The sequence below is a fragment of the Cyanistes caeruleus genome, chromosome 6 (assembly GCF_971803275.1).
Source record: "Cyanistes caeruleus chromosome 6, bCyaCae1.hap1.1, whole genome shotgun sequence".
NCBI classification, from domain to species: Eukaryota; Metazoa; Chordata; class Aves; order Passeriformes; family Paridae; genus Cyanistes; species Cyanistes caeruleus.
The window spans coordinates 1,000,956-1,022,239 of record NC_141706.1 but is presented as its reverse complement, the minus strand read 5'-3'; the positions used below and the strand labels follow the sequence as shown (position 1 = coordinate 1,022,239).

The following is a 21,284-nucleotide window of genomic DNA, read 5'->3' as shown; positions in this document are numbered from 1 at the left end:
CATCTAATATGGGGAGCTACTAATTAGAATCATACCCACAGCTAACTTTGGATAAAATTCATTTGTAAAAATGAAAATACAGTGAATTTACTAAGTCAAAATGGTGCTTTGCACTGTTTCAGCATTAACTCTACGTAGGCCTGGTACCTAATTTATTTCACTGTATTTACTATTAGATGTTAGAGAAGAAAACTATACACTTCAATACTTTTAAAATAAATAATACAGCAAAGTTAGATTTATAATTTTTTTTAACACCTGACATTACTTTGAGAAAGATTGTTATTAAGTAAAACATCTTAAACCTCTTAACCAAACTTTCCTTCTTTGGGATAGAGTCAAAGATCACATTTAGAAATGTTATTTTTTCATGTATCTATTTAATATATTTCCTGCTGCTACTGTATGTAAAGCATATTTAAAAATTCAAACCCCAGGAAACTTCTACCTAGTTCACATATAAAAATTCAAACCAACCAACCAACCCCAACCAGTTAAAAGTTCAGTTTCATATAAAACTCTAAACTGTATCAGGACATTCATCAGTTAAAAAATCAAGAAAACCTGTGGATGGCCCTGGGCTGCCTAATGGAGCAAGATTAAACACAAAAATGAGGAGACCACTGCTCCCTTCCACCTCTGTGCCTGTGGAAGATCACATGAGGAAATCAATTCACCTTTTCTGCCTCAGCTGCCCAAGCAGATGGTGCAGGGAGAACAAACATTTCTCCTTTTCTGATCTCACCTTTAAATTCTCCGCTGTTTCAGTCAGGGGAAGATGTTCTGTGCAAGGGCAGACTGTCAGCAGCTAACACTATGCTGGAAATAGAAATGGACAAGCAATTCGCTTCTAAGAAAGTGAATATCTGCAAAATGCAGATATCTCTTTATAAGAACTGACCCCAAAAATGCCATTTTACAGGGTGCAAGACCAACAACAGCCACAAAGCATTTCTGATTGTCTGTTTAGAATATGGGCTTTTCTTATCAGTGTATTCTGTTCTCTCTTCTAGCCATTAAATTATAATCAACCATTTCCAAAAAAAACCCAAACAACCTGAATCAAAAAACCCCAACCTCTTCTCATTCTCTGTCCTAGCTTCTGCCTGGCTTACTTTACATTTGTGTTCTCAGTGTGAGCACCAACTCTGATTATTGACAGCTAACCCTGGGAATGCTGCTCTGCTCAGAATAATTACCTTTCACCCGGGCAAAAGCAGAATGTCTGGTAAAACCCACTGGGGTAGCTCCTTCAAAACCGAAATCCAAGACCCCAGATTCAATCTAAAAGCACAGGTGTGAGGCCAGACACGGTTCTGTGCTCCAGGCCATTGAGATGCAGCTCGTTTCAGAGTGCCAGGCGTGCACACAGAACTGCTGAGCTCCATTCTGACGCACAGCAGCCCATTCCTGCACTCCTCCCTGGCTTTCCTCATCAGCTGGAGCCACCTTGTGCCCTGCACAGCACCTGCACCCACCCTCTGCTGAGCAAAACCTGGCATCTTCTGCATGGCACAGCTACTCCTAAAATACATTTACTCCGATTCTGCACGAACCGCTTCGTTTGGGAGCGACCGTATCAAATCGGTTAAAGGCGGTTTATTTGTGGCTAACTGTTCCAAGTCAGTTAAAAATGAACAAAACAATAAAGCTGCAAATCAGCTGGATGCTGGTTATTGTTTTTCAAATCCAACTCCTAAAAAATATTTATTCGGATTCTGCACAAACCGCTTCATTTGGGAACAACCGTATCAAATCGGTTAAAGACGGTTTATTTGTGGGTAACTGCTTCAAGTCAGTCAAAAATGAACAAAACACTAAAGCTGCAAATCAGCTGCATGCTGATTACTTTCTTTCCAGTTGAACCCAGCACTGAAGTAAGGTTTTACGAGTCATGCAAGACACGAAGCCCCCCTGAACACTGGTGGTATAATGAGGAGTGCCAGCACTATTTTCCAGTTTATTTCGTGTCCTTACGTACGGATGAGAATTAAAACAAAGCACTGACGAGAATGCGAGACCACGAGCTGCTCTGCAGTAATGAATTTGAGTGCACAGCATAGAAATGTTTAAAAGTGCTGCAGCTCAGATTTGGCCTCTAGCCATGAGATTCAAATGCAGCTTTCAAACACGCCTAAAGTCAGAGCTGAATTTTTTCAGTCTCATTATAAAATAGGGATCGCATGAATCAAATAGGTCTGGACATAATTCCAGAGGCTACTGGGGCAAATTCTGACTCGGGGCCAAATCTACCATATTCCAGTTCTTTTATTCTGACAGGATCAATATCAGATGTGTTGAGGATATAGGGTACTGAGCCAATAGATATTTCCTTTCCTTCTCAAAGCAGGAGTGATGCTCTTTATTCCAAGTGGGTAGGACAGATGTGATCGCACCTTCTAATAAAATTAATACTTATCATGTAAACACATGAGACCTGACATTTCTTCTTAAGCCTGAAAGCATAGGCCACAAAAAACCCCAAACAAACCACAAAATCCAAAGCCCTGAACTACAGTTACAATGAAAAGCGTTCTGACCTTTTACCATTCTTCTTCTTCATGCACTCTGACGACAAGTTAGGCACATCATCTTTCGAATTCAGCACTGCAATACATTATACTGCATTTACTCTGAGCACTCTGACATTATCATTATCTTCTTTTGTGCCCGACAGCAACTGCAGCTCCTATAATGCCATTATTGTAATTAAGAACAATCTGAACCATTGACAGCATTGCCTCGTTTGCTCTAGAATTCCCTGTGCATTAGTGTTCTTCCAAACCAATAATTCACTATTAATAGTTTGCTACTTTAGAACTGCCTACGGTTAAAAAAAAAAATAAAAAAATAAAAAAAATTAGGCCTCAGCCTAACTTGATGGCCAGAGAAAAAATCTTGCTAAGAAAAAAAAAAAATAAATGAAAAGCTGTGCACTGGCAAACTGTTACACTTTTCTTTACATGTGTTGAAAATGGATTCACACCCTGCCAACCTATTCAGGCTGTTACCCAGGTGAGGAAGCTTATTTTGGCTGTCTTCAAAAGGACCACCTGTACAGATACAAAAGAAAACATCTCCTCTCCCACTAAATGCACCCAAAGTACTTCTCTGTCTAAACTCTGCCTTTCATTAGTCCAGCTCACAGGTGGGTATGTAGGACACAGCAATTTAGGCTGGGGAATTCTGAGCTGAGCTCCCAGCCCTGCAGCACGGTGCTCTGCTGTGTGTTTGCTGAGGGTGACACCTGTCCCTGGGCCAGGACAGTGCTCAGGGCACCCAGGGACAGCCCTTCACCTCTGCAATTCCAGGGAAACAGCCAGCCATGGCCTAAAGGATGCAGGTGCATGGCAGGACAGCACTGACACACCAACAGGCACCAGAAATGGCCCTGCCACCAGAGACAACTTCAACCTTCCCTCTGCACTAGAAAAGAACCCAGCAATCATTACCTGCATGCTGTCTGAAAAGGGAGCATCACTGGCAACACAGAGTTTTAGGGATTTTTAGTAGCTGTCAACATGGGAAAGCACCTCATGAAAATGCCCAAAGAAAAATGGAAAAGAGCTGCTACCTCCCAAGGACATTCAGATGGATGTGGTGGCAGACTTTTCCTTCTTCTGAACACCTATTCCATTGAAAAATCATGAACTTTATGTTAAAGGAACATTCAGGAAATGATAATGTTTAGGTTGAATTTGGAATTTTTTATTCTTTCAAAGCTTTTGCAGTGTGGGATTGTATTTTTATCTCTGGGCAATCGCTACTGGGCTGGAGCTGCACCTCTCTCCACCACACCCTTCAGCCCCTGCCCAGAGCTCCTGATGGGGAACAGTGCTCTCTGACAATTGCTGCAGCCCCTCTCCTCCTGAAGTCCCTTTTCCCAGGTGGGATTTCACAGGTTTCTCTGTGAACACGGACTAATATCAGCCACCACTGGGTCAGAGCCACACGCTGCTCTACTGCCCTGCTGGGAGAACAGGAGCGGCTCTAAGCTAGGCAGGGATCAGAGAAGCCAGAGGGACTTAACCATGACTGAAACTACCACAAATGACTCACAGAAATTCAGATTCCAGGTGTTTTCTTTTGCAAAAAATAATTATCTAAGAAAAAGTAAGGTACTGTCAACCGTGGTACACTGTGTGCTGCTTGACACACAGATCAAAAAGGAGTCAGGAAGAGAAGTGCAGTGACTGAAAGGACAGCAGCACTGCCAAGTCAGACCTATGTGCTCTCCAGTTTTGTATTAAATCCACATATATGCTAAGAACGTTTCATAGCACCACATGCAATTATTTCACATGGACTACTACAAAACTGAAAGGAAACCAGAGCATTTGGGAGGCTGCAGAGCCTTGTAATTTCAGCCTGCAATTCTTTAATATTTTGAGAAAGATCACTGCTTGGTGAACAGTGGCCCAGTCCAGAGCCAGGTGCAGGATTTGGGTGAACAGATGGTGGCTAATCTTCCTAATACAGCTCTGCCAGTACAACTCACTCTTGACCAGTCACATCCCTGGCTTTTTCCTGGCCCTTGGTTTTCTCTGGCCTTAGCACAGCTTTTCAAAGGGTAGCTGCAGAGAAGACTAAGAATTCACAAAAGGCTATTGATCTGATTTTGCTTTTGGTCCAAGACATTTTTGTTTGTAATTTCAGTTTGGTCACCAAAGTGAATTAACTCACTGGTGCACTCAACACACACGTGCACACCCAGCTCCAACAGGGACGAGGGTAGTCAAGCCAAATAATGTTATCTATTAGTAAGTATTACACAGCAAGCAGAAAATGCATGGGGAAACACGTGGAGAGCAAGGCTTTGCTACTCAGTGCCCCAACTACAGCCACCCACTCCAAAGCAGCCTGGAGCTACCACGAGCTGGAGAAGGCACAGGGAACACACACAGAGGGAGAGCTGCACCTTCAGCCCCAGCCAAGCCCCACATTCCCAGGAGCAGCAAGGGAAAATGCACTGCACAACAATCCTGCCTGGCAGCTCATCCTCTCTGGAGCAAAATGGCAAACACTGCTGCCAGCCCAGCGCTGCCTGCAGTGTCCCCTGGCTGGCAGGGCTCTCCTCCTGGGGCTGGCTGAGCTTCTGCTGATGAACAGTGTGGGTAGGGATACAGCAGCTCTCTTCCAGTGGGAACTGCTGTGGGGAGGAAAAGGAACAGGACAGAAGCAGTGGATGGAAAAGCAACACGATTTTAGGTCCAGCTCAACCACTGATTTTCTAGTTTCACTCCACAAAGTGAAGTGAATTCACAAATTGTCCTTTCAGCTGCTGATTTCACCCCCAGCAACACCAGCATTTTGCTGTAAAAGACTGCAGAGTGTGGGTTATTAGGAAGCACTTGATCTTGGATACAGTGACATTACAAACTGGACTCTCCTTATCTTAATCTCCATGAGAAAGGCAGAGAGCCCAGTATTAAACTATCTATTCTGCAGGGAGGGCATCATTTAATGGTTGTGAAAGGCATTAAAGAAAGAAAATGAGAATTAGGATACATCCTGGAGATTCTGTCCAAGGAAGACTTCCAGAAGCACACACCTGTACTTTCAGGGAGCTGCCTTTAGGGTGAGGGGCTTCAGAAGATGTAAAGCACACAAGCAGGGATCAAATCCAGAGAGAACTTTTCTCTTGGCCAGAGCCTTAAGAAAAGAAGACTTCTAGATCTTCTCTCACCTTCAGGGCAGACTCCTTTAAATGCTACAGGAAACATCAGGGCTGTAAAATTCAGATTCTCCTGACAGTTCACTCCACTGAGGATGAGAACTTCATCAACATGAGTACCTCATGTTTATTCTACAGCATTACCCTGTTATATCCACCTTCACTGCACACTGGATATATGCATTTATGAGGATGGTGTAAGGGAATGCATGTTTTAAATCTGGAGATGTAAAGAAAAAATTAGCACTGAAACAGAGGTGCATCAGTCTGAGCTGGTCCCTAGCTGGTTTTGTGGGTTTTTTTCTTTTCCATGGCTCCATCCTGTAATCTGAAAGCACTGGAGGCTCTTCCACCATTTGTTCAATGCATGTTTAGTTTCAGCTGAAACCTCAGCTCAGATGATGAAGGAATTACTGCAATGGGGAAAAGTCAGGAAATAAAAGGCACACTTCTGCAGCAGCTGACTTGTCCATGCCATTTGGGCTGCTTTTGCAAGTCAAATGCAAAGATGGAGTTCAGTGGCTCTGCTGCCCTCGTGCAGGTGGTCAGAGAGGAATTCTTGGCTGCTTTGGGTCAGAACAGGAGACCAAAGCCCAGGGCCCTGGTACCTGGCAGAAATGCCTTCTTTACAACACAGGGAAAGGCAAAGTGACAGAATTTTGTATAATCTTCCTAACAGTTTCACAGTCCTAACAGACATCACAACAGGTATTTTATGGTTTCTGAACACAAGATGTCTGTGGTGGCCTGTGTGATTCACAAGTGGCCACTGGAGCCACTGGAGACACACAAGATCCACCCAGACCCACTTTTAGCCCTCACCCCCCAATCCTTTTAAAAACCATTTCTGGCATCCAGAACCCCCCACAGCAGTAAGTTTCATGAAGAAATGAATCAGCCCTGTGTTCCCTTCACACACATCCCCTCTCTGCAGGCATGGTGAGTGAGACACCAGCACAGCTCCTCTGCACACAAAGGCTGGCAGGGCTCTGTGAACCTCAACAATCCCATATCCCATATGTGATCCAAGCCCTTTGCACCTCACAGAGAGCAGGCTCACTTTACACACTCATAACTCTGGATACACACTCAGAAACCTGCCTGGCAAAACCTGGCACTCAGGTTCCTGCAGACTCAAGCTGCACCTGAAACACACGGACCGAGCATAACGGGACTACACCCCGCACAAATATTTGGTTGAGACAATGAGATTTAAGAATAATTTTAGGATTATCTTTTCCTTTTGAGATTTGGACACTCATTGCCGATGTTTTCACATCTTTCTCTGAAGCAGCTGGAGCCAGAGGCTATTAACCAAGGGGGATGGAGAAAGCTCCACGCGGGCTGACAGATGCCCAACAGCCCCAAGCAGGGCAGAGCTGTCATTCACATTCGTGCCCATCTGCAGGGCCAGCCCTGCAACAGGTGGGTGTTCAGCTTTCAGAGGCAATTATCTTCCTTTCCACCGAGCAATCCCTTCCACAGGCCTGCCCAGATATCCCCTGACAATTCAAAGCAGGCTAACACCACCCCGGTGCTCCTGGGCAGCTCCTCTCCTACTGCACACGTGCTCACAAGGCCTGAAGCACTGAAATGGCAACAAAGCAAGAGATCTCCCCTCTATCTTCCTGTCTGTCCACGTCCCTTCCACAGAAGAGAAGTATTTTACTAGTCAGAGAGCCTGCTCCAAGGCAGTGCCAACAGGTTCTGTCACATCAGCCGCGTGTGAGGCACACCAGGGACATGGAAATGCGGCACAGAATGCAGGGAGAGGATCCTGAGCAGGCTCTGGTTGCTGGGTGTGAGGCTGGGGGTGAAACACGTTAATGTCAGACAGCAAATCCAGCTGCTCAGCTGCTCTGATGGCACCAGGAGGCCCAGGGTTGATGCACTCAGCAAAAGGCAGAGTGTGAACAGCATTGGTAGGAGTGACAATAAAGCATTTCCAAGTGTTCCTTTCCACAGGAGACACCACATGCCATCCTCCTCATGCCTCAAGGTTTAGCTTTCAGGTTTTTCAGCTGCTGAGCTGCCCAGCTGTGGAGTTTGGAGCTTCATGTTCAGTGTCACTGAGCTCTCTTCACACAGCAGCCACACAAAACAATTCCTTCTCCAGCTTGGGACCAAGGACAATCACTACAAGTTTCAGGCCCAAGAGCAGAGACAACGCTGGGCTGGAGAGAGAAAACAAGGATGGGACTCCATATTCCTTAATTAACTTCCTTAATTAATTCCTTAATTAATTCACTTCCATAACCTGAAGCTGTAATTGGACAATGAGCCCCGATACGCAGATGGACCAAAACTTATAAAAATGTGAGACCTTGTGAGCAGTTGTGCATTTTGTGACCATTTTTGGTCCATCCTGGGTGCAGCCCAGGTTCCTTTACTGCCCAAGGTGTGTCCTTTGAGTCCTTTCAATAAATCCCTGCTTTATTCTTAGCCCTGTCCAGCCTCTGCTCCAGGTCAGCCTTGTCAGGCATCACTCTAATCTAGTATGAAATTAGCACCCAGCAATTCATTTTCATCATTTGTGCCACCCATTAGCAAATATGACAGTGGGACACAGATCAGTCCTTGCAGCTCCTGCTTTTAAATGCAGCACCAGGGAAGAGCAGAAGAAAGAAAAGCCTGCAGAGCGTTTCAGCCAGCCTAGAATCTCCCACACAAGAAACAAGCACAAGCACCTACTGACACAAAAACCTGCAATTGTTGTGCTCTAAGGTGCATGAACAGGTCCGAAGAAAATGACTCGATGGAAATCTAGCAGAACACTTCATGCACACCAAGAAATAAATTTATTTCATAGGAAAAGGCCCAGAGCAAGACCAAGGCATGATCTTTTGTCAGTGAGTCACACAGCAAAGCATTTTACTCGTGGACTGCAGAAACACAAGCATTTTATGTGTAACACCTGAAAAGTTTTCATCACCCTACATTTGCTCATACCATGTATTCTTAGAATTTTCTGATTTTGGATTATTGCATAAAATACATGAAGTAGCAATTAAGAAAGCCAAGGTTATTATCAGAAACCACTGGAATTTACAATATTTTACACTGTTTACATACTCTTCCCTGGGGCACACAGGGAGGCACACTGCCTACTGTGACCCCACGTACCAAAATCAAATCAAAACAAGACATACACAAAAAGAAGAAATATTGTAAGTGGAGGACAGCAGAAAATTCATTCTTTCTCCTGCCCATCAGTCCCAAATAAACTAGGCAGAAGAGCAGTCAAATTACTGAAATTGATGTCACATCAATTGGAAAACTGACTGAGCCCATACAATTGCTCTCCACCAAATTCACGGGTCCAAGCTGTCTGTTTCCCATCTGCTCCTCTGCAATTTAAGCAATTCTGAACTTCACTCTCCGCTCCCAAATGTGTCACAGATTTATCAGCGTGTCAGGGGCCAATTCTTTACATTCTCCACTAAGGTAAGCCATCAGGGACAGCAAATTTTCTGTGGTTTTAATTGCCAGGCCAGGAAAATTCAAGGAGGACAATCACACATGACCCTACTAAACCCACCATGAAAAATTAATCAGATTTTCACCATCCTCCCCACACAGACCTTTTTTAAAAAGGCCATTCTGTTCTCTTCTTACATCTGCTTAAAGACACATTTAGTACTCAGTACAGACTACTACAAGGAGCTCACAAAAAGTCTAATATCTGGAGGTTTTTTTCTCAAATGATGAGCTCCACCTTTTTATCTGAACTGCTGATAGATAAGGACTGGGATCCCTCACTAGAGGGATCATATATGGGGTGGCCAGTCCTTAAATGTCTTTCAGCAATGAAAGGGATGGAACCTTCCCAAAAACCACAAATCACTTTTGCACGCCGCACTTCAGTTTGCAGACAGGCTGTCAAATATTCTAGGCTTAGTTCACAATTCTCTCACTGCCCAAAAAGCTAATTTAATTAATTCCAAACATACTTAATAATCTGTAATTTTGCTACCTCAACAGAAAGTATATTCCACTTAAAGATGCAGCTGCAGATGCTCTCACAGGGAAGCCCAAAGTACAATGTTCTCATCCTTGAATTACACCACTGGTGATGAGATGCTGTAATGAAAACCAAACTAAGGCTCTACATGACAGACAACAACATAAACAAATCTGAGCTCCAAATTCCAGATTTTATCAAATACTCTCTAACATTTAATGGCAATGTATTTTCCATATTAACATATGTCTTAGGTATGACTAATCCTCGCTTACATCATGTGTGATACCTCAAGTATCTCAGGTTACTCTCCTTATTTTGGTCAATAATCTGTGCTCTGATACTAGGGAATTCATTTCACTTCATCTTCATCTTCTTCTGATGGACCTCTTACCATTGCCAAGAACTATGAGATTCATAAGCAAAGGTTTGCTATATATTTTATATATATTTATGCATATAAATTAATGTCAATACTGAAATGACATTTTATGTTGTATTATAAACTATTTCTGCTACACCTAAACTTTGCACTCTTCAGAAATAATCTGCATTACTCTTCATCATAAAGTCACTTGAGATCCTAAAGGATTTTCCTTTTTCCTTCATGGTGAAGCAATCTGGCACTGGCTGTATTGTTGCAATATATGAAAATGTAATTTTGATAATGATCAAAACACTTGTTAATGACATACAGATACATATAAATACAAAACTCCCAGATGTAACAACAGGTAACTACACATATAGCAGAGATGGCAGTGAAGTGCAACCAGCATAGTCCCTACAAGAGATAAAACATTTTTGCCTTATTAAAAACCACCAGCTCTTAGCCCTTGTGGTAAGGCACTGAAGTAAATCAGCACACTTCTGTCCTCTGTGTAACAGCAGAATTTACACCAGCTGAAACACCTGGAATTTTTCAGCTGTCCCTTCTTTATCCTGACACAGACTGCAGATTTTCCAGTACATCCTGTGTGTAAGCAGTTGAATCACCACGTGCACTTCTACAACCAAGACCCTCCTCCACTGGAAACATGACACAGGTTGGTTAAAGCAGGAGAAAAACCCACCAAAGCTCACATCCTAGACAAACAATCTGACCTCTGAAATTCCTAGCTAGGAATTTAAAAAACACCTGGAGCCCCACCAAAAAAAACCCCAAAAAAATCAGCACAACTTAAGACAGAGCCTACATGGCCACAGGCAGCAAGGAACAATGCTCATTAATAGTTTGCAAACTTGTATTTATTTTTAGTAGAGAAAAAAATAGGAAGAGGACAGGCTTCACAGTAAGGCTGAAGCCATCTGAATGTGTTAAAACCCATAAATCAATAAACAGAAGGGTAAGATAGCATACTATCAATTTCATCTATCTGCTTCCACCAGAGAAATGTCACAAAACCACACCCAAGTAAAAAGGATACAAAGGTGAATTTAACACAATACATTTTTGTCCATCAGCAAATAACAGTCCTTACAAAGTTTATAAAAAAACCCAACTCTCTAAACCACTGCTATTTTTAGACAGACCTTAGAAAATTGGGAAACACAAAAGACAAGGACAGTGCAGTTTCAGAATTTCAGAAGGATAGACAATGATAATGAGATGGCAGGTGTAGGTTTTAATCAATAAATGTAATACATTAACGAGAAGAAGTACAATTTCACAGAATACATCTTTTGTAAGTTAAAAGGTTGTGGATAAAAGTAAACAACTCTCTAGGAAACTGCTGCCCATAACAGTTCGCTGGAGATTTGTGACTTCAAACATCTGTCACTAAGGAAAAAGGCATTTAATAGTGACAACAATGATGACAATAGGATGGACATACCCAAAGTGCCACAGGTTCACTTAAAGCTCTCTGATCATACCTACAGTACGGACTCATCAAGGAAAGCTGTTCCTAGCTCAGTGCTGCTAACAGCCACAAACACTCCAACAAAATCAAATTAAAAAGCAGGTAAACAGAGCTGTCATTCCTTCCTGTTTCATCCACATCTGCTCCACCTGCAGTGACCAGGAAAAGCTGAATAATGTGAGCACAATCGTGCAAAGTGGACACCCCTCCTCGCATTGTGAGCAATGAGCTTTGCTCGATAAAGTTTTGGAGCGACTGTTTGGCTCCGTATTTAACCTGGGTTCAGCTGTGAAAGCGATGGGTGAGGGAGGTGAGATTCCAGTTCTGTCACCGTGGGATTGCACACGGCAAAGCCAGCAGGGGTGGGCATTAATTCCAGGCACGGACAGGCAGCAGGCTGGCCTCGCTCGGTGCCTGCAGAGCCTCGCCCGGGACAGCAAACAGCCTTGGGCTGGGCTAGGGGGAATTCACTGTCAGCACTCAGCCGGCTGTGTGAGTGTGAGTGTGAGTGTGAGTGTGAGTGTGTGTGTGAGTGTGAGTGTGTGAGTGTGAGTGTGAGTGTGAGTGTGAGTGTGTGTGTGAGTGTGTGTGTGTGTGAGTGAGTGTGAGTGAGTGTGTGAGTGAGTGTGAGTGTGTGAGTGTGAGTGTGTGTGAGTGTGAGTGTGAGTGTGAGTGTGAGTGTGTGTGAGTGTGACTGTGTGTGTGTGTGTGTGAGTGAGTGTGAGTGTGAGTGTGTGAGTGTGAGTGTGTGTGTGAGTGTGAGTGTGACTCTGTGTGTGTGTGTGTGTGCACACTGTGTGTGTGTGTGTGTGAGTGAGGCTGTATCAGCACTCACAGCCGGAATCCTGTGTGTACACCCCGGCTGTGTGTGTGAGGCTGTGAGTGTGTGTGAGTGTGAGTGTGAGGCTGTGAGTGTGAGTGTGTGAGTGTGACTGTGTTTGTGTGTGTGAGTGAGGCTGTATCAGCACTCACACCCAGAATCCTGTGTGTACACACTGGCTGTGTGTGTGTGAGGCTGTGTGTGAGTGTGAGTGTGACTCTGTGTGTGTGTGTGTGTGCACACTGTGTTTGTGTGTCTGAGTGAGGCTGTATCAGCACTCACAGCCGGAATCCTGTGTGTACACCCCGGCTGTGTGAGTGTGAGGCTGTGTGTGTGTGTGTGTGTGAGTGTGAGTGTGTCTGAGGCTGTGTGTGAGTGTGAGTGTGTGAGTGTGACTGTGTGTGTGTGAGTGTGTCTGAGGCTGTGTGTGTGTGTATGTGTGTGTGTAAGGCTGTATCAGCACTCACAGCTGGAATCCTGTGTGTACTCCCCGGCTGCGGAGGCAAATCCTGCCCAGGGAAGCGCCCCGAGCACTCCCAGACCCGCGGGGCCCGCACGGGAATGGACCGGGGATGGACCGGGAATGGACCGGGGATGGACCGGGGATGGACCGGGAATGGACCGGGAATGGACCGGGAATGGACCGGGGATGGACCGGGGATGGACCGGGAATGGACCGGGAATGGACCGGGAATGGACCCAGGGATGGACCGGGAATGGACCGGGAATGGACCGGGAATGGACCGGGAATGGACCGGGGATGGACCGGGAATGGACCGGGAATGGACCGGGGATGGACCGGGAATGGACCGGGAATGGACCGGGGATGGACTGGGGATGGACCGGGGATGGACCGGGGATGGACCGGGGATGGCTCCGGGGATGGACCGGGAATGGACCCAGGGATGGACCGGGAATGGACCGGGAATGGACCGGGAATGGACCGGGAATGGACCGGGAATGGACCGGGGATGGACCGGGAATGGACCGGGAATGTCCCCGGGAATGGCCCCGGGAATGGCCGGGAATGGCCGGGAATGTCCCCGGGAATGGTCGGGAATGGTCGGGAATGGCCGGGAATGTCCCCGGGAATGTCCCCGGAGCAGAGCGGCGGGAGCAGCCCCGGGAATGGCCGGGAATGGCCCCGGGAATGGCCGGGAATGGCCGGGAATGGTCGGGAATGGTCGGGAATGGCCGGGAATGTCCCGGGAATGGCCGGGAATGGCCGGGAATGGCCGGGAATGTCCCGGGAATGGCCGGGAATGGCCGGGAATGGCCGGGAATGTCCCGGGAATGGCCCCGGAGCAGAGCGGCGGGAATGTCCCGGGAATGGCCGGGAATGGCCGGGAATGGTCGGGAATGTCCCCGGGAATGGCCGGGAATGGCCGGGAATGTCCCGGGAATGGCCGGGAATGGCCGGGAATGGCCGGGAATGGCCGGGAATGGCCGGGAATGTCCCCGGGAATGGCCGGGAATGGCCGGGAATGGCCGGGAATGGCCGGGAATGTCCCGGGAATGGCCCCGGGAATGTCCCCGGGAATGTCCCGGGAATGGCCCCGGAGCAGAGCGGCGGGAATGCCCGGGAATGGCCGGGAATGGCCGGGAATGGCCGGGAATGGCCGGGAATGTCCCCGGGAATGGCCGGGAATGGCCGGGAATGGCCGGGAATGGCCGGGAATGTCCCGGGAATGGCCCCGGAGCAGAGCGGCGGCCCCCGCGGCTCCTCCCTCGCCGCTCCCTGCCCACCCCACCCCGCACGTCCCTCCGCCGCCAGCCCCTTCCTCTGCTCCCCAGAGCCTTTTCCTCTCCCCCCGTCTCCTCCCTCCTTCCCCCCGCTAAGGTAACTCCCAGGAAATATGCAAACCTGCTGGGTTTTACCTTCTTTGGCTTTTTTCCTCCTGGCCAGCGTGCCGCCGAGCTTGCCCAGGAAGGAGTCATCCTTCTTTCTGGAGGGGGGCGATTTGGGGCTGGGGGATTTGGGGGAAGAAGGCGATTTCTGCGGGGAGCTCGCCATGCTGGCCCAGCGGCGAGCCCCGCTGCCGTGGGAGGCTGTTCCCGGTCTGAACGGAAGCGGAATTATTTCAAGCATTTGAGGCAGCTCCTGCTCCGCTCTCCCGGCTCTGCCGCTCCTTCCCTCCCTCCTCCCGCCCTGCCTCCCGCCGGGGAGGGCCCGCTGCCCTGGCACGGCGGTCCCTGCTCCATCCCCGGCCCCTGCTCCATCCCCTGCTCCATCCCCTGCTCCATCCCCGGCCCCTGCTCCATCCCCTGCTCCATCCCCGGCCCCTGCTCCATCCCCGGCCCCTGCTCCATCCCCGGCCCCTGCTGCATCCCCTGCTCCATCCCCGGCCCCTGCTCCATCCCCTGCTCCATCCCCGGCCCCTGCTCCATCCCCGGCCCCTGCTCCATCCCCGGCCCCTGCTGCATCCCCTGCTCCATCCCCGGCCCCTGCTCCATCCCCGGCCCCTGCTCCATCCCCTGCTCCATCCCCTGCTCCATCCCCGGCCCCTGCTGCATCCCCTGCTCCATCCCCGGCCCCTGCTGCATCCCCTGCTCCATCCCTGGTCCCTGCTCCATCCCCGGCCCCTGCCCCATCCCCTGCTCCATCCCCTGCTCCATCCCCTGCTCCATCCCCTGCTCCATCCCCTGCTGCATCCCCTGCTCCATCCCCTGCTCCATCCCCTGCTCCATCCCCTGCTCCATCCCCTGCTGCATCCCCTGCTCCATCCCCTGCTGCATCCCCTGCTCCATCCCCTGCTCCATCCCCTGCTCCATCCCCTGCTCCATCCCTGGTCCCTGCTCCATCCCCGGCCCCTGTTCCATTCCCTGCTCCATCCCCGGCCCCTGCTCCATCCCCGGCCCCTGCTCTATCCCCTGCTCCATCCCCGGCCCTTGTTCCATCCCCTGCTCCATCCCCTGCCCCATCCCCTGCTCCATCCCCGGCCCCTGCTCCATCCCCTGCTCCATCCCCGGCCCCTGCTCCATCCCCTGCTCCATCCCCGGCCCCTGTTCCATCCCCTGCTCCATCCCCTGCCCCATCCCCGGCCCCTGCTCCATCCCCGGCCCTGCTCCATCCCCTGCTCCTTCCCCTGCTCCATCCCCGGCCCCTGCTCCATCCCCTGCTCCATCCCCGGCCCCTGCTGCATCCCCTGCTCCATCCCCTGCTCCATCCCCTGCCCCATCCCTGCCCCATCCCCTGCTCCATCCCCTGCTCCATCCCCTGCTCCATCCCCTGCCCCATCCCCTGCCCCATCCCCTGCCCCATCCCCTGCCCCATTCCCTGCTCCATCCCCATCCCCATTCCCTGCTCCATCCCCATCCCCATTCCCTGCTCCATCCCCATCCCCTGCCCCATCCCCTGCCCCATCCCTGCCCCATCCCCATCCCCATTCCCTGCTCCATTCCCTGCCCCATCCCCTGCCCCATCCCCTGCTCCATCCCCATCCCCATTCCCTGCTCCATCCCCTGCCCCATCCCCTGCTCCATCCCCTGCTCCATCCCCTGCTCCATCCCCGGCCCCTGCCCCATCCCTGCCCCATCCCTGCCCCATCCCCATCCCCATCCCCATCCCCATTCCCTGCTCCATTCCCTGCCCCATCCCCTGCCCCATCCCCTGCCCCATCCCCATCCCCATCCCCGCCCCATCCCCTGCCCCGGTGACCAGCCGGGCTGGGTGACACGCTGGGGGTGCCAGGAGCTGAAAGGTGCATGCGGACACAGGGTCAGGGCTCACTCACACCGTTCAGCTCATCCCCAGGGTGAAGGGCCTGAAGGACAGGGGTGTCACAGCTGCCAGCAGATGTTCCTACATCCTGTGCCAGCCCCCATAGAGAAACAGAACCACGGCTGCACTTGGAAGGGTCTTAGAGATAAACCAGTTTCTAACACTCTGCCATGGGCAGGGACACCTTCAATTAAACTTGACTGTTCAAAGCCTCATTTAACCTGGCCTTGAGCAGTGCCAGGGATGGAGTGTCCAGAGCTTCTCTGGAGAGCTTCTTCAGAGCCTCACCACCCCCCCAATAAAGAGTTTCTTGCTAATATCTTGTCATTTCCTACATTCTTTAGCCTAAGGCTATTTCCCCTTCTTCTGTCACTACCTGCCCTTGCAAGAAGTCCCTCTCCAGGTGTCTTGTAACCCCCCTTTAGGGACTGGAAGGCTACCAGGTCTCCCTGGAGCAGTCCCCAGGCTGAACAACCCCAACTTTCCCAGCCTGAATTCATGGCAGAGGTGCTCCAGCCCTCTGAGCACCTTGGTGGCCTCCTCGGGACGTGCTCCATCAAGTTCATCTCTCTCGTGTTGGAGGCCCCAGATCTGGACACACAGAAGAACTCATGAAGTAATAAAGTGTCACGAAATGGTTTCCTGCAAGTTAAAGCTCAAGCTTACATTTCAGTCTGGATAACATTTAGCAAAGCTCTTCTGCCTGCAGTTTCCAGCTGTGCCTGTGGTGAGAAGCAGCAGGCACGGTCATAGACACAAAACAAAACAACTGTTGCAGTCAGAGCACTATAAAAAGCCTGTGGAAAGGTGGCTTAGCACAGTAGATGGCCTGTACCAGCCCTGCTTTGATTTGCAGATGAGCAGCTTAAGGGAGAAGTACGTTTCAAACAGATAATTTGCTGTGACTGGTTCAGGAGGCATCCAGGACTGGAACAGCATTAATGTCATCTGGATGCACTACTTTCACTTACCACTTAATCACCTGATTAACAATTCAGGCAAAAAGCCACACACACTTCATGCAAATATCTAGCTATCCATTAGGCATCATAAGTGAAATGAAATTACCATGAGGATATTTCTAAATCAGCCAGTAATTGTTGTGTTTTTACAAGCTGGTAGCGTGGGTTAGCTGATGAGGGGCACACATCAATGCCTGTTTCTTGCATGCAGTTTGTATGTGCCCTGGAGAAAAACTCTCTTCATCCCTCCTGCCATCAGTTCTAAGCAGGAATGAGCCCAAGCCTTAGCACAGCCCTTTCCTTACACTGGCTCTGGTTCCCAGCACCAGTTATGTCTCGGGCCTCTTGCCTACCAATTTCAGCCTGAATTTCACACATTATTCTCTTTTTGCTGATACACTGTGTGCATTAGGAGATGAACAGTTTTGAATCGTTTTTAAGAACATAATGCAGTTTCAAAAGGAGAAGTGCACACATCAAGCACTTTTTAAAATACTCCTGTAAATCTGTGGCATTTACAAGCAGAGCAGTGTCCCAGCTGAATCTCCATTGGGAGCCAAATGTCTGTACATGGATGTCAGGGGAGGATGCTGTGGGCACAGCAGAAGAGAGAGCATTTTGGCAAGCTCTCTTGTACCCCTGTGTTTGTGGTGAATACAGAAGGAACGAGGCAAATACCTCACAAAGAGCAGCAGGTTCTGGGCTGTGCACTGCAGGGCGGTCAGAATTCAACATGAATTTGCCAAGTCCCTCAAAAAACTCTTGAAAAGAGCCAGAATCTTTCCTATTTCTCAACACAAAATGTAAATTAATGATAAATACGGTATTGCTTATTTAATAGCCTCGTGAGCTGTGGGAGTTGGACATCACAAGGGGAAAAAGATTAAATGAAACAATGTGTTTAAATGAACTTTAGCAGATCTGGAAACTCAAATACTGCGTGCTTTAGGAAATGATAATAAAGCAGCAGCCAGACCCAGAGCTCACAGTAGTTTTTGGGATTTCTCTCAGGATTTCTGTGCAGTTCATTGTGTGTAACATTACTGCAGTATTTTTCCAGTTTCTCTTTGAGGATACTTACAACATTTTCCCCCTGTATCTTAAATTTAGAATTACATATGCTACCTTTTTCTTTTTATGTAGGAATATATATGAACATACAGCCTTAAATTAATACTGCATTCATCACAAAAGGCTTTGTAGATATACACAAGGTCTAAATTATGGCCTTAAATTACTATTGCATTCATCACTAAAGGCTTTATAGGTGGGCACAAGGTGGAAGTCAAGGCAGCGATGGGGATGGAGCCTGCTGTGCTCTGTATTTGACAATGGAATTCTTGCAGGATCATGCTCCCTGATCCCAGCACAGGCCAGGGCAGGCAGCAGGCTGCTGTTCAGGCTGGCCCTGCTGCACCTGGCACAGGGAAATGCGGAGCAGACCGTGGCAGCTCTCACCACGCTGCTGTCAGCGCCTTGTTCGGACAGATGAGCCAAACATTACATCAAATTAATTGGATCCTGCTCACAGACGTACTTTTGCAGGCAATAAAAGGTGGCTAAGTCCCCACCCTTCAAATAATTCTTATTCACATGCATACCTGTTCATGCACAGCTGGTTTTTATTTCTTTTAATATGAGACTCAGAATGCACAGGAGCAGAGTTTTACTTTCCCAAGGAAACGGAAGAGGCAAGGTATGTAATATCCCAACCACAGGCTAGGCTAGCAAGAAAGAGCAGCTAAGCTGCTTAAGACTGTGCAATAAATCATTCACTTGCCTTGCAGTCCTCCCCTATCATTTTTCTCCTAGGTGTAGCTCTGCTCCAGCCTTCTGAACGTTGGGTCATTTAAAGAACGGAAGCGGAATTTTTAAAAGCCATTTATCAGCTTGCTGCTGCTGTGCTTGCCTGCAGGAACACGCCTTGCTGACTCCAGGAAGAGGAGAACTAGACCAAAGTCTACACATTTTATTTTCCTGAGCACTTGCAGCACTGCCAGCCGTGTGTGGTGAATTTCTGAACGTGCTCACCCCTCCCTGAGTTAAGGGCACAGCAGAGGAGCCTGCAGAGCACAGAAGGCGTTTCCACACCCCCCTGGTGGGGCTGCTTTAGAACAGCACAAAGCCTCACAGCAGGCATCAAAGGGCTCCAAATTCTCATTGCCAGCATCACCTAAAACTCACATTGCTAGCATCACCTAAAACTCACGCTTGAGCAAGAATTTCTTTCCAGCTCACAAGGTGAGATTAAGACTGGGCATATTCATATGCTGGAATTTAAAGCACAGCTATGCTTTCTACTCTAACTTCTTTGGTATATGAATATTCTGTGTAAATAATTTAACAAAATAACATAGTTTTATAAAAGTAACAGAGGATTTCCAAACAGATTCTTAAAACACATGATGAATTTTTGTTGTACACCAAGGAGGAAAACTTGTGATGAGGAAAAATGTACACGAAAGATAAAAGATAACGTGTTGTATACAGCCACAGAATTAATAATACAAAAACTTCAGAGGAAAAAAAGTGGGTTTAAAACTTTTGGGTAAAATGGGAATGCCATCCTGTAATTCATTACTTTTGGTAACATGTTACATCAATTAATTATTTACAAAAGCTGGGCCAAGTTTACTTGCATTTACAACTGCCCTTCTTGAGACAGTTGTAGGGAAAAAAAAATCAGTATTATGGTTTGGTTATTTTTCCTAACAAGTGTCAGTTGTACCCTTCATCTGGGCCTGCATTTATGTACAGGTGTGTCACATGAATATTCCAGGACCAGCAGGTCTCTGTGTAGCTCATTAGAAGCAACAGAAGGAACCACAATTTCTTTCATAAATACCAGGCAAAGAGATGTGGGTGAAATCCAGCAAAGCCCTTGCCCTTCATGAAGTGTTTGCCAGGAGCCAGGCTGGTGGGATGTGGCTGCCATGAAAACTGAACAGTGTTTGCACGCTGCCACGGCAAACTCGGTGTGCCAAAGCGTGCCAAACCGTGCCAAAGCGTGCCAAACCGTGCCAAAGCGTGCCAAAGCGTGCCAAAGCCAGCAGGATTTTAACATCTGCAGCTCTAGGTCTTAACAGAAGCAAAGCCTTAAACGATGTGCAGAGTCTCCAATCTGCTGTGCCACGTCCTGTCACTTGCTCAGGCAGGGAAGAAAATGGTGTATCTTTCTGGAAAAGGGCTGCTAAAGCAGTGTGAAAATCTCAGTTGAAATCAGACATGCATTGGGCTGCAAAGCTCAAGTTTCAAGGCACAAGACCCCTAAATTTGTGTCCTATGGTCAAACACACTAAAAATCAGTGAGGTGTCCCTTTACCTTGGTGGCAAATGGATTGGTCTTGATTCAAACAATGATTTACAAAATTGTTTTCCCGAGCTTTTTACAGAATCACAGAATTGTTTCAGTTTGAACAGACCTTTAGGATCAAGTCCAGCCATTAACCCAGTACTGCCAAATCCACCACCAAACCATGTCCCTAAGCACCACTTGAGTTTCCTTCGAGCTGTGATCTTTGAACAGGGGACAAGGAAGGTGTGTGCACGTACTGTGAGCCTCAGTAAATTCCTCTGGTGGCATTTCTACCCTGCTCCTGGGCCAGAAAAGTCCACAAGAAGGAAGGGAAAGGACATTGAAAGGAAAATCTCTGTTCAGAGATGCCAGAAATGACCTTGACCTCTGAAGAGAAGCAGCTGTCCGTCTGTCCTGAGAGGAGGAGAGACCTCTCAGTCAGCCCAGAGTCACTGAGCAGGGGATAATTGTGCTGGCCCCAGTCTTGCTCATCCTCTTCTCTCCTCAGCACACTGTCTTGGGCTGGAAGGCTCTCCCACTGCTACAAAGCAGCAAAACAGGATGACCTGAGAGATAAACTCAGTGGCATTTGAAAATTGACAATTAGTTGACACTTATGATGTTGATCACCAGTTGATGGACACTTTTCTTTTTTCAAGTCTTCAAGGAGCTGTTATAATGTTATAATGTTAAAATGTTATAATGTTAAAATGTTATAATTTATGCATCAAGCACAAGGAAACCAGTTGGGGAATTCCCCTGTGTGGAAGTTGGGGTTTGTAATCTCTTCTGCTAAAGATGCCCCCTAACCTCAGAGTGCCATTATTTGTGAACCACAAAGGGAACCTGTGCACTGCAAGATGCTGTGATTTCCTTACCAGGACAGGAGTTCCCAGGGTGATTTCATTTCTGACCTGTAGATCTGTCCTTCTCACACATTATGGTGCTGTGTCAGTGGAGAGGAACTTCTGTGGAAATGATTCAGGGAC

General features: G+C 48.0%; 1 protein-coding gene across 1 annotated transcript in view; it reads right to left on the bottom strand.

Annotated features, from left to right (window-relative positions):
* PARVA (parvin alpha) overlaps positions 1–14,469 on the bottom strand; it is a 63,467-nt gene extending 48,998 nt beyond the window's left edge. The window contains exon 1 of the mRNA XM_086891983.1: positions 14,196–14,469. Within this exon, the coding sequence (XP_086748109.1) occupies positions 14,196–14,406 (211 nt within the window). The 5' untranslated portion in view covers positions 14,407–14,469. The remainder of the gene's footprint in view (positions 1–14,195) is intronic.
* Between the last annotated feature and the right edge of the window lie 6,815 nt (positions 14,470–21,284).